Consider the following 14,672-nt stretch of genomic DNA (forward strand, 5'->3'; position numbering starts at 1 on the left):
CGGAAGTTCTGTTAACACTTAAATGTCTAAGATAAGCCACACCCAATGATGTGTCATGTGATTGGCTGCAGCCAATCCCTGTGAGGCTGTAATGAGAGAAGGAGAGAAATGAGACTTGGAGGTTACAAATATACACACACAATAGATGTAGTGATCCATATAGATGTGTGTTTTCTGAAAGAAACTGTATAATACAACAATGTATGTAGTATATATACACACAGACGGTATGCATACAGTACACTACTGGCAGCCAGTACACTTCAGTCTCAACATTACTACTGAGCATGTGCAGGGTTCAAACAAAATGGCCCCCTGCATACAGCCTAACCGTGTCAGACAAACCTGTTGGATTTCAGGTTTATTCTCATGACCCAACGATTGATTGCAATAGGAAAGCTATCCTGCAGTGACAAAGACCACTTGGGAGCCCCCCAATTGTGTCCAATATCACCATAGTAAATGTACTGTAAAGAAGGACAGAAAAGTCACTTTTGAAAACAGGGCAAGGCTTATATTTTCTTTTCATAAAATATAGAATTTTTTTTTTTTTTTTACAAGACTTGGTAAGAATATGGAGCAGCGTTCGAAGATGTTGCAATTTTAAATATATTTTTAGAAGAAAGGTTTACATGTTACATTATGTAGATTAGCCATTCTAAATTAGAAAGAATGGATTTGGAACAACTTCAATGCTATGTAACAAGTGGTTTCTTTAATTTCTTATGTTCTGTCAAATACGGGATCTTTTAGCTGCAATAGAAAAAGATATGGCCAAGACGGGAAAGAGCCATGAACAGGAAGTAATAATTATAATCTGGGGGATTAATACTGTCACAGGAATAGATGTGTTTAACGCCATTGATGCACTTCCACACAGTCCCTGCTCTAGATTTACTAAAAACAGTAATTGATCCCAGCACAACAATAAGAAAACATTCCCAAATTCCCATTACAGGAGATCAGATGTCCCACATGTTAGTCTCAACAAAGGATCTTCTGGCTATAGACAAAGAGTTTAAGAACTGCAATATTTAGGTTTTAATCATCTATGTACCCGTTTACATAGACATGGATTTATCTAGTTTTTCCAATTGCAGGAGCACATCAGTCATGCAATATATTCCTCTAGCGCAACATCTATGAGACTGGATAAGTCCGTTCAAAGCGTTTTACTATTTTATCAACATATTTTCAATATTAATTTTGCAATAGCTCGTCATTTTTTTCATCTTATTACAAACAATGAAAGTGATTATACACGTTGCGGAATGTACAATGTGAATAACAAAGACTTTTCAACATCTTGAGTGGCTATGCAACGTTTAGATGAGATTATTCGCCATTAACCCGTTAGTGACCGGCCCATCGTGTTTCTACGTCGGTCACTAACGGGCCTTATTCCGATGCCATAGACTTTTTACGTCGCGGCATCGGAATAAGTTTACAGAGCAGGGAACAGTCAGATCTCCCTGCTCTCAGCTGCTAGAGACAGCTGAGGGCTGGGAGCGTCCCTGCTCTGCCGTGTGAGATCGATATTAGTATCGATCTCACACGTTTAACCCCTCAGATGCGGTGCTCAATAGCGAGCACCGCATCTGAGTGGTTTTGGAGAGAGGGAGGGAGCTCCCTCTCTCTCCCACCGACACCCGGCGATACGATTGCCGAGTGTCTGTGTCTCTAATGGCAGCCGGGGGTCTAATAAAGGCCCCCAGGCTGCCTGGAGTGAATGCCTGCTAGATCATGCCGGAGGCATGACCTAGCAGATGCCTGTCCGTGTTAAACGGACAGGCAGTAATACACTGCAATACAAAAGTATTGCAGTGTATTATAAATGCGATCGCAGAATCGCATATTATAGTCCCCTAGTGGGACTAGTAAAAAAGTGAAAAAAAAGTTTAATAAAGTTAATTTAAAAAAAAATGTGAAAAAAAAATGAAAAACCCAGCTTTTCCCCTTACAAAATGCTTTACTATTAAAAAAACAAAATAAAGTTAAAAAGTTACACATATTTGGTATCGCCGCGTCCGTAACGACCCCAACTATAAATCTATTACATTATTTAACCCGCACGGTGAACGCCGTAAAAAAAATAATAAAAAACTATGGAAAAATTGCTGTTTTCTGTGAATACTGACTTTAAAAAAAATGTAATAAAAAGTGATCAAAAAGTCGCATCTACTCCAAAATGGTACCAATAAAAACTACAAGTCGTCCCGCAAAAAAAAAGCCCTCATATGACCGTATCGGCGAAAAAATAAAAACGTTACGGCTCTTCAAATATGGAGACACCAAAACAAATAATTTAGAAAAAAAAGCGTTTTTACTGTGTAAAAGTAGTAAAACATACAAAAACTATACAAATTTGGTATCGTTGCAATCGTAACAACCCGCTGAATAAAGTTATTGTGTTATTTATACCACACGGTAAACGGCGTAGATTTAGGACGCAAAAAAGAGTGGCGAAATTTCAGATTTTTTTCTATTCCCCCCCAAAAAAAAGTTAATAAAAGTTAATCAATAAATAATATGTACCTAAAAATGGTGCTATTAAAAAGTGCAACTTGTCCCGCAAAAAACAAGATCTTATACAGCTATGTCGACGCAAAAATAAGAAGGTTATAGCTCTTGGAATGCGACGATTGAAAAACGTAAAAAATAGCTTGGTCATTAAAGAGGCTCTGTCACCAGATTTTGCAACCCCTATCTGCTATTGCAGCAGATAGGCGCTGCAATGTAGATTACAGTAACGTTTTTATTTTTAAAAAACGAGCATTTTTGGCCAAGTTATGACCATTTTTGTAGTTATGCAAATGAGGCTTGCAAAAGTCCAAGTGGGTGTGTTTAAAAGTAAAAGTCCAAGTGGGCGTGTATTATGTGCGTACATCGGGGCGTTTTTAATACTTTCACTAGCTGGGCGCTCTGATGAGAAGTAACATCCTCTTCTCTTCAGAACGCCCAGCTTCTGACAGTGCAGATCTGTGACGTCACTCACAGGTCCTGCATCGTGACGGCCACATCGGCACCAGAGGCTACAGTTCATTCTGCAGCAGCATCAGCGTTTGCAGGTAAGTCGATCTTACCTGCAAACGCTGATGCTGCTGCAGAATCAACTGTAGCCTCTGGTGCCGATGTGGCCGTCACGATGCAGGACCTGTGAGTGACGTCACAGATCTGCACTGTCAGAAGCTGGGCGTTCTGAAGAGAAGAGGATGTTACTTCTCTTCAGAGCGCCCAGCTAGTGAAAGTATTAAAAACGCCCCGATGTACGCACATAATACACGCCCACTTGGACTTTTACTTTTAAACACACCCACTTGGACTTTTGCAAGCCTCATTTGCATAACTACAAAAATGGTCATAACTTGGCCAAAAATGCTCGTTTTTTAAAAATAAAAACGTTACTGTAATCTACATTGCAGCGCCTATCTGCTGCAATAGCAGATAGGGGTTGCAAAATCTGGTGACAGAGCCTCTTTAAGGTCCAAAATAGGCCGGTTTGATTCAACCATTTTACAATCAGCTCTGTTGTATTTACTTTATAAACAACCAGTCATATTGGTCTGACTACACGTTATTTAGTGTATACAAGCCACATTCACACCAGTTTTCAAGTTGTTTTTTTTTGGACATGTGTTTTGCTAGGATTGATCCTAATAATTTGTATTGGATTCAATTCAGTTTGCATCACTTCCGCCACAATATTTTTATTTATTTGTTTATATAGGGGACAAAAAGGGCATACGGCGGCATGTCGGAGTAAAGTTTTGAATCTTTTCCTACTTTAAAATGACAGAAATGACCCAAAAATCGAAGCATGACCTTTTTACAGAGAGTCCAGGCCATTCATTACCCTGGGTTTATTAGGGTATGTTCACACACACTATTTACGGACGTAATTCGGGCGTTTTAGCCCCGAATTACGTCCGAAAATGCACCTCAATAGCGTCGGCAAACATCTGCCCATTCATTTGAATGGGTCTTACGATGTTCTGTTCAGACGGTCATTTTTTTTACGCCCGCTGTCAAAAGGCGGGGCGTAAAAAAAGACGCCTGCGTCAAAGAAGTCTCATGTCACTTCTTCAGATGTAAATGGAGCCGTTTTCCATGGACTCCATGGAAAACCAGCTCCAGTTACGTCCGTATTGGACGCGGCGTTCAAGCGCCTGCACATGCCGTTACGGCTGAAATGACGGGGCTGTTTTCTCCTGAAAACAGCCCCGTAATTTCGGCCGTTACGGACGCTGTAGTGTGAACATACCCTTATAAGGAACAAAAAAAACAAAAAAAAGTCTTGCAGGGATGTCATGTTCATGTTTAACTGCCAAGACCAAAGGCTTATAACAGTACCCGTAATTTTCCATAACATTTTGAATGTCTTGGGGGGGAAAAATAGGCTACAAGGTCGAGCCTATTCATGACACATTCAGGGGAGAACACAGAAGACTGCAGTAGATAGAAGTGTGGCTGGCAGATTCTGGCTTGTAGAAATCTGTGACAGAATCCACAATTTAAATCTTTATATTTTATCCTTAAATCATTATCCACGGTCACACCACATCCCTAAAACACAGATTTATTATCTTAACACTGTATATCAGTTTTACTGCATGAAAGCTATGGCTTACATGACTCCAATACCCTCTATAAATCAGCGCCTTCACTAGTGTGGAGTGCATGACCTTTCATACAGATATCTAAAAAAAGTCCATGATATACGGGGTAGTCCAAATGTATAAATGCAAGAGAAATTAATCTATGATCCTCATTTAACAATGCTATGCAAGTGTATCACAAGATAACGTAGACAAACACTGAGATACTAGAGAACATACACGCACAATGTGTCCCCCTAGTCGGAGGAACAGTCAAAATGCACGTTAATTTTAACCTCTTTATAAGAATTGACATTAAAAAAAAAAATTGTCGCTCAGATAAAAAAAAAAAAAAACAGAGCAATGCTACCCACAATGTAATTATGACTGGACACATCCACATGTAAATACAGGGGCACTAGGAGGAAATTAAAATATAATGGGACAATTATGCCACAAAGTCCTAAAATGCCTCATATATGTGTCTCCATATCCTTTCTTTTATCCACATCAATTCAATCGGAGGTTTCCATCAGGTTAACCCCTCCACGGAAAGGCAAACGGAAGCCTTAGCTTCCATTTGCGTCAGCATTCATCTCAATTGTGACGGAAACGTTGCTAAAGGTTTCCGTTTGTCACCGTTGTGACAGCGTTCTGTTGTTTTGATGGAATCAATAGCTCACTTGACTGTGCTATTGATTCGGTCAAAAACAGAACTCTGTCACAACGGTGACAAACGGAAACCTTTAGCAACGTTTCCTTCACCATTGAGATCAATGGTGATGCAAACGGAAGCTAAGGTTTCCGTTTGCCTTTCCGTTGAGGGGTTAACCTGATGGAAACCTCCTACGGAACCTCTCAACGTAAAGGCAGCGCTAATGTGAACACAGCCTTAATGGTCTTGTTCTTTAAAGAGGATATATCACTAGTTTAGTAATACCCTATCTCCTAGATAATCTAATAGATGCTGTCACACTGATGATGCTAGTAAAAATTGTGTCCCAAAACATTATTTTAAAGTTATGAGCTTTTTTCTAAATATGTAAATGAGCCTATACTTGACAAATGGGCGTCAACAGCAGGGATTCTCCTGAGTTGGAGTTACCTCACAGCCTCTGACGCTGTCCAATCAGCATGAAGCTGCTTCACACAGTGTGAGAGGCTGAGGCTGGAGGGAAGGGGGATCTCTTCAAATAGCCATATCTAAGGCTGTGGACCACCTAGAACAGTGGTTCTAGTGGCATATGAAATATGAGGGCTGTGTACTATATGATCACATTGTCTTGCTAGACAGGGAAGGGCGAGAAGTTGTATGACGATTGGACAGCGTCATACAGAAAACATTACACCGGCCAAAGTGAAAAGAAAGAGTCACCTCCTATTTGGCTATTAGAGCACATTAGCATATTTAGAAAAATGCTCATAACTATACAAATAAACGTTGTTTTTTTAAAACCAAATCGCACTGTAGTTATCAGCATAATAGTGCCTATTAGATTAGTTAGGAGATATGGAATTAATAAACTGGTGACAGAGCCTTTTTAAAGGCACTATTACTGAGATGTTACAAGGGGAGTGCGCTCCATACTCGGCGGGTGACGGCTGTGTTATACAGCCAACACCTCACTCCAGCAGGCGGAATCAAAGTTCACTTTAATTCCGCCCGTTTAACTATTAAAAATCTGCGGTCAATCGTGACCACAGCATTTAAATTGTTAGAATCAGGGGGGCGCCCCTCAAACACGCCATCGTGCCCCCCCACGGAGCGATCAGCTGTTTACAATGGTTGTTATGGCAGCCTGGGGGCCTAATAAAGGCCCCCAGGTATGCCATCTTTGTATTCATTTGAAGCTCTGTCTCTGAAAGGGCTTCAAAGGAGACTGTCCGTATCACGATATAATGCAATACATTAGTATTGCAGTATATCATGCAAGTGATCCAACGATTGCTGGTTCATGTCTCCTCATAGCCCTCATACGCCTATGTCGAATGAAAAAACAAAGAAGTTATGGCTTTTGGAAGGCGGGGAGGGAAAAACAAAAATGAAGAAAGTGATATTGGCCGTGTCTCCAAGGGGTTAACATATCATACAGCTTCCCAAAAACACAATATCTCTTTCACCAGGTAAGTGACCAGTAGGTATTAATGTATAAATTATATATCTAGTATATCTCTTCCCTTTGAGAATCCTATATAGAACTCTACTAATAAATAACTTGTGTTTCACGATATTTACGTTTCTATTCTTTTATGTGAAGCAGAGCAGTATTGGTGAGACAGCATGTGGGAGGTATTTTTTCACCATGTGTTCCCTGTATCTTGAAAAGACATTTAAATACTGTTATCTCGATTACAACTTGCCATTTACAGAGTGGTGGTGGCTCAGATTTGATGCAGACGTCTCCACGTGGCCCATGTCACTAGATGTCGCCCGTCCTCCCAGTTCCCACTAATTATAGATTGTTAAACCACAAGCTGTCTTCTCTGCATGACTTCTCCTGTTTTATTCCCAGAGCCTCTGATCTGACATTACCACCTTCCGAGTGTGTGCTAGCTCAAGATAGGTAGCAACTTCATGATATCATCATTCCCATTTTTACAGTCTCAAAGGGGGAAACACACCCCAAACGCCTCTTACTCCCCTTCACTACCTCTGTATGTCAAGGATTCTGAACAGCACAGGGAATAATGGCCAGAAAACGCCACGACACAAGCGCTGAAATACATTCTATGTTATATGGGGTGGTCAGTTTGACAGCTCTAGAACCATTGGACGATGCAGTCACAAGACTACCAGCAGCTGCATGGACAAGCGATTATTTTTTTTAACACATTATATAAATTACTTCGTCATTAAGTAACTATAATGGAATTTTTTTTATTAAGTCCTTGACAATCCCATCAAGTGAGACTGAACTATACTGCTCATTGTTTTCATATCACACATATATAAATCCCATAGCTCACCATAAATCAGTTTTCACTGTCCTCCGCTGTAAACCACAACTGCACCCGCACATAGGTTGGTGTTAGCTGTGACGTCTCCCACTTTCTCGTGAAATCCAGCACCACAACATTGCATGATTCCGTTTTTTTGTGCAGGTTGACCAGTTCTAATATAGTTATGTTCTGGATGTTGAATGCCTCTTCCCAGCATAGTGCAGTCCTCCCTTATGATACAAGCCTCATGTATTATTCTGACGGTAATTTCTCGTATTAAACAGCACAAATCAGCATTTTTTCTTTAACTGCTCAGCCTGGAAGCAAAATGTCAACTGTTCTGCTGAACCACACAAACGTCTCTGTCTTTGTTGTAGTATACTGCGGTTTACTAGCTAGGCATTATAATGCTCATGTATATCTATTATCAGGCTTCCTGTACCCCATCGTCATTATTAAACGAGAATGGCTAAACCCCCAAATAATTGTTTTATTACTGCCACAGGCCTAGTGTGAAATCTTCAGTAGGTAACGGCTAGCATAGTAACAACATAGTACCTCCACATATGTGGACTCCTCGTCCAGTTATGTGGCACACACAAGTTGAGAGAACCTTGGGATTTATATTCTTTGAACCCTGAGATTGTATTAGTAAATATCAATGAATAAACCTTACGTCCCATATTAGGAAATGCAAGGGTCAGTTGACACAGTTTTTTTTTTACACGTTTTTTTAAAGCGGAAATGCATTCCATTGATTTCAATGGGAGGTGGAGGTGTTTTTCGCCCGCGGCCTTTGAGCGCCAGGGGCAAAAAATGCAGTGAAATACGCTTCTTCTGTCTCCCATTGGCATCAACCCCATTGAGCGCTCGCAGGAAAAAGAAGGGACATGCCCTATCTTCGGGCGTTTACGCTTCTGACCTCTCATTGACATCAATGGGAGACAGAAGAAGCGTACTACACTGTGTTTTTTGCCCGTGGCACTCAATGGACGCAGGCGAAAAATGCAGCGAAAATCGGCGTGCAGGCAGAGCAAAATCTGCCTCAAAATTCCAAACGGAATATTGAGGCAGATTTTCTGCCTGCAAAAAACTCTGTGTGAACCCAGCCTTAGAGAATTCTAGAAAGCTTCCAATTCTATTGCGTTCAATAATGAAAATGATCACAAAAGTCCCTAAAGGCTCTCCTCACCTGAAATCTACACTGAGGCATTACTGAAGCTTTTAAACAGTCCAACCCTGACTTATCTTTTGATAAATTGAGGAAAATATACTAAGCAAAATGCTTCAGAATTCTGGCTCAAATTGTGCCGATAAAAATGTGTTTTAAAGACCCTTTGCGCCTCAGTAGACCGTTTTGAAAGGGTCTAGAAAAGGGGGCAGTTTGTGCAGTTTTCACAGCAGGACTATTGATTTATGAGTCATTTATTTATAAATTAACAGTATAATTAGGATGTAGGAAAACATTTTCGGATTCCTGGAAAAACTTTTTTACATTCAGGAGGGGAGGCAGACACCACTAGCTTTCATTTTTTTTAGTTAAAATACTACAACTTTTTTTAATCATAATTGATGGATCATTAGTTATAAACTCAACTCACAAAACAAAAAAAACTGCAATGGGAAAATATCATAAAAATGTTTTACTGTGAAACACACATGTTGGGAGTGAAGACATTTTTAATTCCCCTTTTTTACAGGACACATTCTCATTTAAGTGGAGCTAAACGTTTGACAAACTTCTGACATGTCATAGTGTCTGTTCGGCTGTTTCCGGAAATAAATGTATCGGTGTACGGACTCAATAGAAAGTCTATGAGCTCGTACTCCGATACATCGGCTTTCCGGAAAAAGCCGAACAGAAACGAAGCAGCTGAGCGCTCACGCGAGCTCTTCACCTGCTTAGTTCTAGCGATTGGTGGGGGTCTCAGTGCTCTGACATCCACCAATACAAACTTCTGACATGTCACTATGACAAGTCAGAAGTTTGTCGAACATTTAGCTAGACTTTAAAGAGATAGCTAAAAAAAAAAAAAGCATAAAAAACGCATGTGGTGCAAAACCACTTATAAAAAAAAAACGGAGCTGATTTTCCCAGGCAGAATTTTCTACCTGCAAAAAAACTCTGTGTGAACAGGGCCTTAAGGTGACAGGCAACCTTCTGCTGTGCTTCCTGAAATCCCATGTCATACAAACGCCTCTGTCTTCTCCGATGTCTTTTTACACAGCGCTCAATGAACGCTGTGTGTAGGAATAGAGACAGCAGCAGCGGCGCTGTCTCTATTCCTCCCGGTGATCATGTGACTGGTCACATGATCGCCGGGTGCCGTTACTGAGAGACTGCTGCTGGGTCTTACTAGACCCAGCACAGCCCTATTAGTGACAATAGTCACTATGAGAGGGCTGATTTCCCCTGTAACTCGGGCTGCTGTGCAGCTCCAGTTACAGGGGAAAAACATGGTGTAAAAGAAAAAAATACATAAAGTTCCCCAAAGGTCTTTTCTGACCTTTGAGGGACAGACCATAGTAATAAAAAAATAGTAAAGTAAAGTGCAAATATTTTTTTATAACAAATACACATAAAATACCCACCCCAAAAAAAAAACGTTCCCCCCCCCGCCAATCATTGTTGTAAAGCTAGCGCTGACCCAATTACCCTAATATAGACATGTAATATATTACAATTTACGGTAAACAATGACTATTACAAATAAAAGGTCTATTTTAGGGTAAAACTATGTTATTACCAAAAAAAATAGCTGAAACGTAAAAAAACTTATTTTTTTACTGTTATTTTCAAACTTTATGAATAAAAATTCTAAAATAGCAAAAAAGGTGTGTATAAAAACGATAAAAAAAAGAAACCTGCATGGTCTATGGAAAAAACTTCGCAAAAATCACGTCGTTAGCCCAACAAATAAAAAAGTTAGCCATTTAACTAACACGTGCTAAAAATGGCTAAACGGTGTCTGGTCCTGAAGGCGCAAAATAGCCCGGTCCTGAACTGGTTAAAGCTCTGTATCAAAATAACTTCATATACTGGCATTTACAAATGCTTTAAAGCGGTTGTGTCACCTCAGACACATTTATGGCATATGCACAGGACATGCCATAAATGTCTGATAGATGTGGTCCCCACACTTATCACCTGAACGGATGTCCCCCGATCCCTTTCCCGCCTGGGGAGGCGGCCACTCGCCACTGCATTCTGGCAGAGTATAGGTGCACGACAGGACAGGACAGGACAAGAGCTACGCAGTTTTCATAACTCCCATAGATGTGAATGGGAATTACGCAAACAGCGTAGCTCACGTCCCGTTATTTTGTGCACTCATACACTGTATAAAAAAAAACAGTCCCCAAACTACACAACTCCTTTAAGGGAGTATACAAAACAGGAGTAACAAATAAACCATAGTGACATAGTAAGTGCATCGGAATGATAAGTTACATGAATCCTTTAACTTTTGATGGAAACACACGCCTACCTTTTCTTTCTTTTGTTTGGCTGTTTCTTCTGCAGAAAGGAGAGTCTTGTAGTAGTTGCTGCGTTCTGCAGTAAAATGGACCTTGGACAGGGCATGTTCCACAAGAGTGACTGACAAGTTGACACCGTCCACATGAAGCCACCCAATGAAATTACCAGCCTTATCCATTGCTTCCACTTCCACCTCCACCTGGAAAGAAGTTAAACCAGGAGGAATTAGTACCCTTTGGTATGAACACTATTCAGGTTTACAGCACTTCATTCTTGAGATTTATGTTACAGGTGTTCATCATTCATTATCCTCTCTGAGGTTATAGTTAATGGAACAATAAAATGAGCAATTTGAGTCGATGCAAAAATGAATAAAAAATAAAATAAAATACCCCATCTGAGATCACATGCCATTATGTGTGCAGTTAGGCTGGGTTCACACGAGCATGTTACGTCCGTAATGGACGGAACGTATTTCGGCCGCAAGTCCCGGACCGAACACACTGCAGCGAGGCAGGGACTCCTAGCGTCGTACATAACTATGATGCTAGGAGCCCGCCTCCCTGCAGTGTGTTCGGTCCGGGACTTGTGGCCGAAATACGTTCCGTCCATTACGGACGTAACATGCTCGTGTGAATCCAGCCTTACTAAATAGATATTCAAAGACTGCTTGTCATTTGGAAGATCTAAGGGTGGGTTCAGATGGAGCAATAATGGTGAAGCACATAGAAGAACCTGTGAGTGCAGTGAACACCCAGGCAGAAGAAATGAATCAATTTACATGTGGTTCTGCCATGATGTGTCTCGCTGCCACACCATTACTGCCCCATGTAAACCCATCCAGTCAGTCTCGGCCTCAGAACACCCACATCAGGAGTGCACAGAATTCCAACTGAAAGACATAGGCCCACATTTATTATTCAGTTTATGCTCGATTTTGTCAAAAATGTCACAGGTTAAAAAGTGTGAAAAAGTCAAATAAAAATTTGCAACATTTGTCTTTTCACTCCAAAAAAATTAAATAATATGTAAGAAAAGTAAGTATGGTCACGCAGAAAATGTACTTTTAGGCTAGACTTACCAAAGGGAACGTTTTAAAAAGTGCCGCAAATACATAGCAGGAGTACAAAGAAATTGGAACAGGTACAGGCCAATTCTTCCACATTATAGACCTTACTTTGTCCTACTGGCCTGGAAAACAACTTATATCTACCAATGACAGCCGTGTTTCAGAAAGCAAGGACGATCGATACAGTCAGATTCAAATGCTGAAACCAAACATGACATAGCAGGCGCCATCGTCCTTGTCAGAGATACAGTAAAGTAATCAATCTTTATCTTGTAATGAAAGGCCATAGATCCAGAAGCACGGGAGGACGACACAGGATATAGCGTTAAATAACTGGAAAGGAAAAACACACGCCAAGATATCCCAATTATTTTTAGACCGTGTCAAATTCAGTAAAACCTCAAGTTGAAACATTTGCAATCCACAAGGCGGCCGTTTATTTTTAGCACACTTAAAATAGTGTTGTGTTTTCCAAATAAAGCGCCCATATAAAATCTATGGGCCAGGACTGTACCTCCCATTTTACATTAAAAAAAAATGTGGTATGTAGCATCACATGCTTTATTACTGAGGTATTCTCACCTAAAACCATTGTTTAATAAGTGCATCATGGAGACATAAATGGTGGGATACAGTGTGCCTAAGGATACATGAACTGCCATGTACCTGACCAGAAAATAAGAGTCAAGTTAGTTGTTCACATGCTTGGTTTATTTTTTTGGCTGCATCTTTATTTTCTATGCAACAAACCACAATAAATACATGTCCTTGAAACCTATCAAATAAAGATCCTATAAAATAGGCACGGTCATTTCAACAAACTTTGCATATATCAACAATACAAGGAAGTCTAAGAAACGTTGTATGTAACCAGGGAGTGGGACTCCACATTCCCTCCAACCAGATATGTAGATAGATATAGAAAAATATCACCCATGCTCCGTCTTCTCTTGTCCATAGGGGGCCCAACTTGGATCCCCTCAGACGGCCACATCAGGCACGGTCTGTGCTGCATACAAAGTCCTGAAGCGTCAAGACTTGTACTCTGAGTGAGACAGACAGTGTAGTGAGATCCAGGACACCTCTTTATTAAATTATCAGGCTCCTTTTCTCCTCACCACCAGGGTTGCCAACCGTCCGCAAATTTGCAGACAGTCCGCAAAAATTGGTGTTTTTTCTGCCGTCCGTAGCGTCTGGCAGAAAAAAAACTGTCAGGGATTTTTCCTCATTCTTCAGAACTTTGCACTGCGCATGCGCTGAAATGTTTATGCGCAGTGCAAAGGAAGAATAGGGCGCGGCCGGGCATATTTTCAGATTCCGCTTGACTTCTGCGGAATCTGCAAATATGCAGGCCGCTGCCAAGTGAGGCCCAATCCAGTCACCTGACCTCATGTTAGCATCATGAGCTCAGGTGACACAGGTCAGGTGACTGGACTGGTCCACTCCAGTGCCGTCATCGACCCCAGTCAGAAGCGGAACTCCGCCGCATGACCTCCTCGTCGTCTCCTCCTTCGGTGAGTCAGGTCAAGCAGAGTGGTAGCAGTAGGCTCTCCACTCTATTTGCAGTGTGGTACGAAGAGAAAGGCGTGGCACTAAGAGAAAGGGGTGGTGTGTGGCACTAAGAGAAAGGTGGGAGGGGTGTGGCACTAAGAGAAAGGTAGGAGGGGTGTGGCACTAAGAGAAAGGGGGGGTTTGGCACTAAGAGAAAGGGGGGGTTTGGCACTAAGAGAAAGGGGGGGGATTTGGCACTAAGAGCAAGGGGGTAGAGTGTGGCACTAAGAGAAAGGGGGAGAGTGTGGCACTAAGTGCAAGGGGGGAGAGTGTGGCACTAAGAGCAAGGGCTGGAGAGTGTGGCACTAAGAGCAAGGGGGAGAGTGTGGCACTAAGAGCAAGGGGGGAGAGTGTGGCACTAAGAGCAAGGGGGGAGAGTGTGGCACTAAGAGCAAGGGGGGAGAGTGTGGCACTAAGAGAAAGGGGGAGAGTGTGGCACTAAGTGCAAGGGGGGAGAGTGTGGCACTAAGTGCAAGGGGGGAGAGTGTGGCACTAAGTGCAAGGGGGGAGAGTGTGGCACTAAGAGCAAGGGGGGAGAGTGTGGCACTAAGAGCAAGGGGGAGAGTGTGGCACTAAGAGCAAGGGGGAGAGTGTGGCACTAAGAGCAAGGGGGGAGAGTGTGGCACTAAGAGCAAGGGGGGAGAGTGTGGCACTAAGAGCAAGGGGGGAGAGTGTGGCACTAAGAGCAAGGGGGGAGAGTGTGGCACTAAGAGCAAGGGGGGAGAGTGTGGCACTAAGAGCAAGGGGGGAGAGTGTGGCACGAAGAGCAAGGGGATTTGGCACGAAGAGCAAGGGGGTTTGGCACGAAGAGCAAGGGGGTTTGGCACGAAGAGCAAGGGGGTTTGGCACGAAGAGCAAGGGGGTTTGGCACGAAGAGCAAGGGGGTTTGGCACGAAGAGCAAGGGGGTTTGGCACGAAGAGCAAGGGGGTTTGGCACGAAGAGCAAGGGGGTTTGGCATGAAGAGCAAGGGGGTTTGGCACGAAGAGCAAGGGGGTTTGGCACGAAGAGCAAGGGGGTTTGGCACGAAGAGCAAGGGGG

The 14,672-nt window shown here is 42.1% G+C and overlaps 1 protein-coding gene across 2 annotated transcripts in view; it reads right to left on the reverse strand.

The window, feature by feature from the left end:
* SND1 (staphylococcal nuclease and tudor domain containing 1) overlaps positions 1 to 14,672 on the reverse strand; it is a 684,058-nt gene that overhangs the window by 79,009 nt on the left and 590,377 nt on the right. For both annotated transcript variants that reach the window (XM_075857566.1, XM_075857565.1), the window contains exon 17: positions 11,024 to 11,212. In XM_075857566.1, the coding sequence (XP_075713681.1) occupies positions 11,024 to 11,212 (189 nt within the window). The remainder of the gene's footprint in view (positions 1 to 11,023; positions 11,213 to 14,672) is intronic.

Source organism: Rhinoderma darwinii, chromosome 3 (assembly GCF_050947455.1).
Source record: "Rhinoderma darwinii isolate aRhiDar2 chromosome 3, aRhiDar2.hap1, whole genome shotgun sequence".
Taxonomy (NCBI): domain Eukaryota; kingdom Metazoa; phylum Chordata; class Amphibia; order Anura; family Rhinodermatidae; genus Rhinoderma; species Rhinoderma darwinii.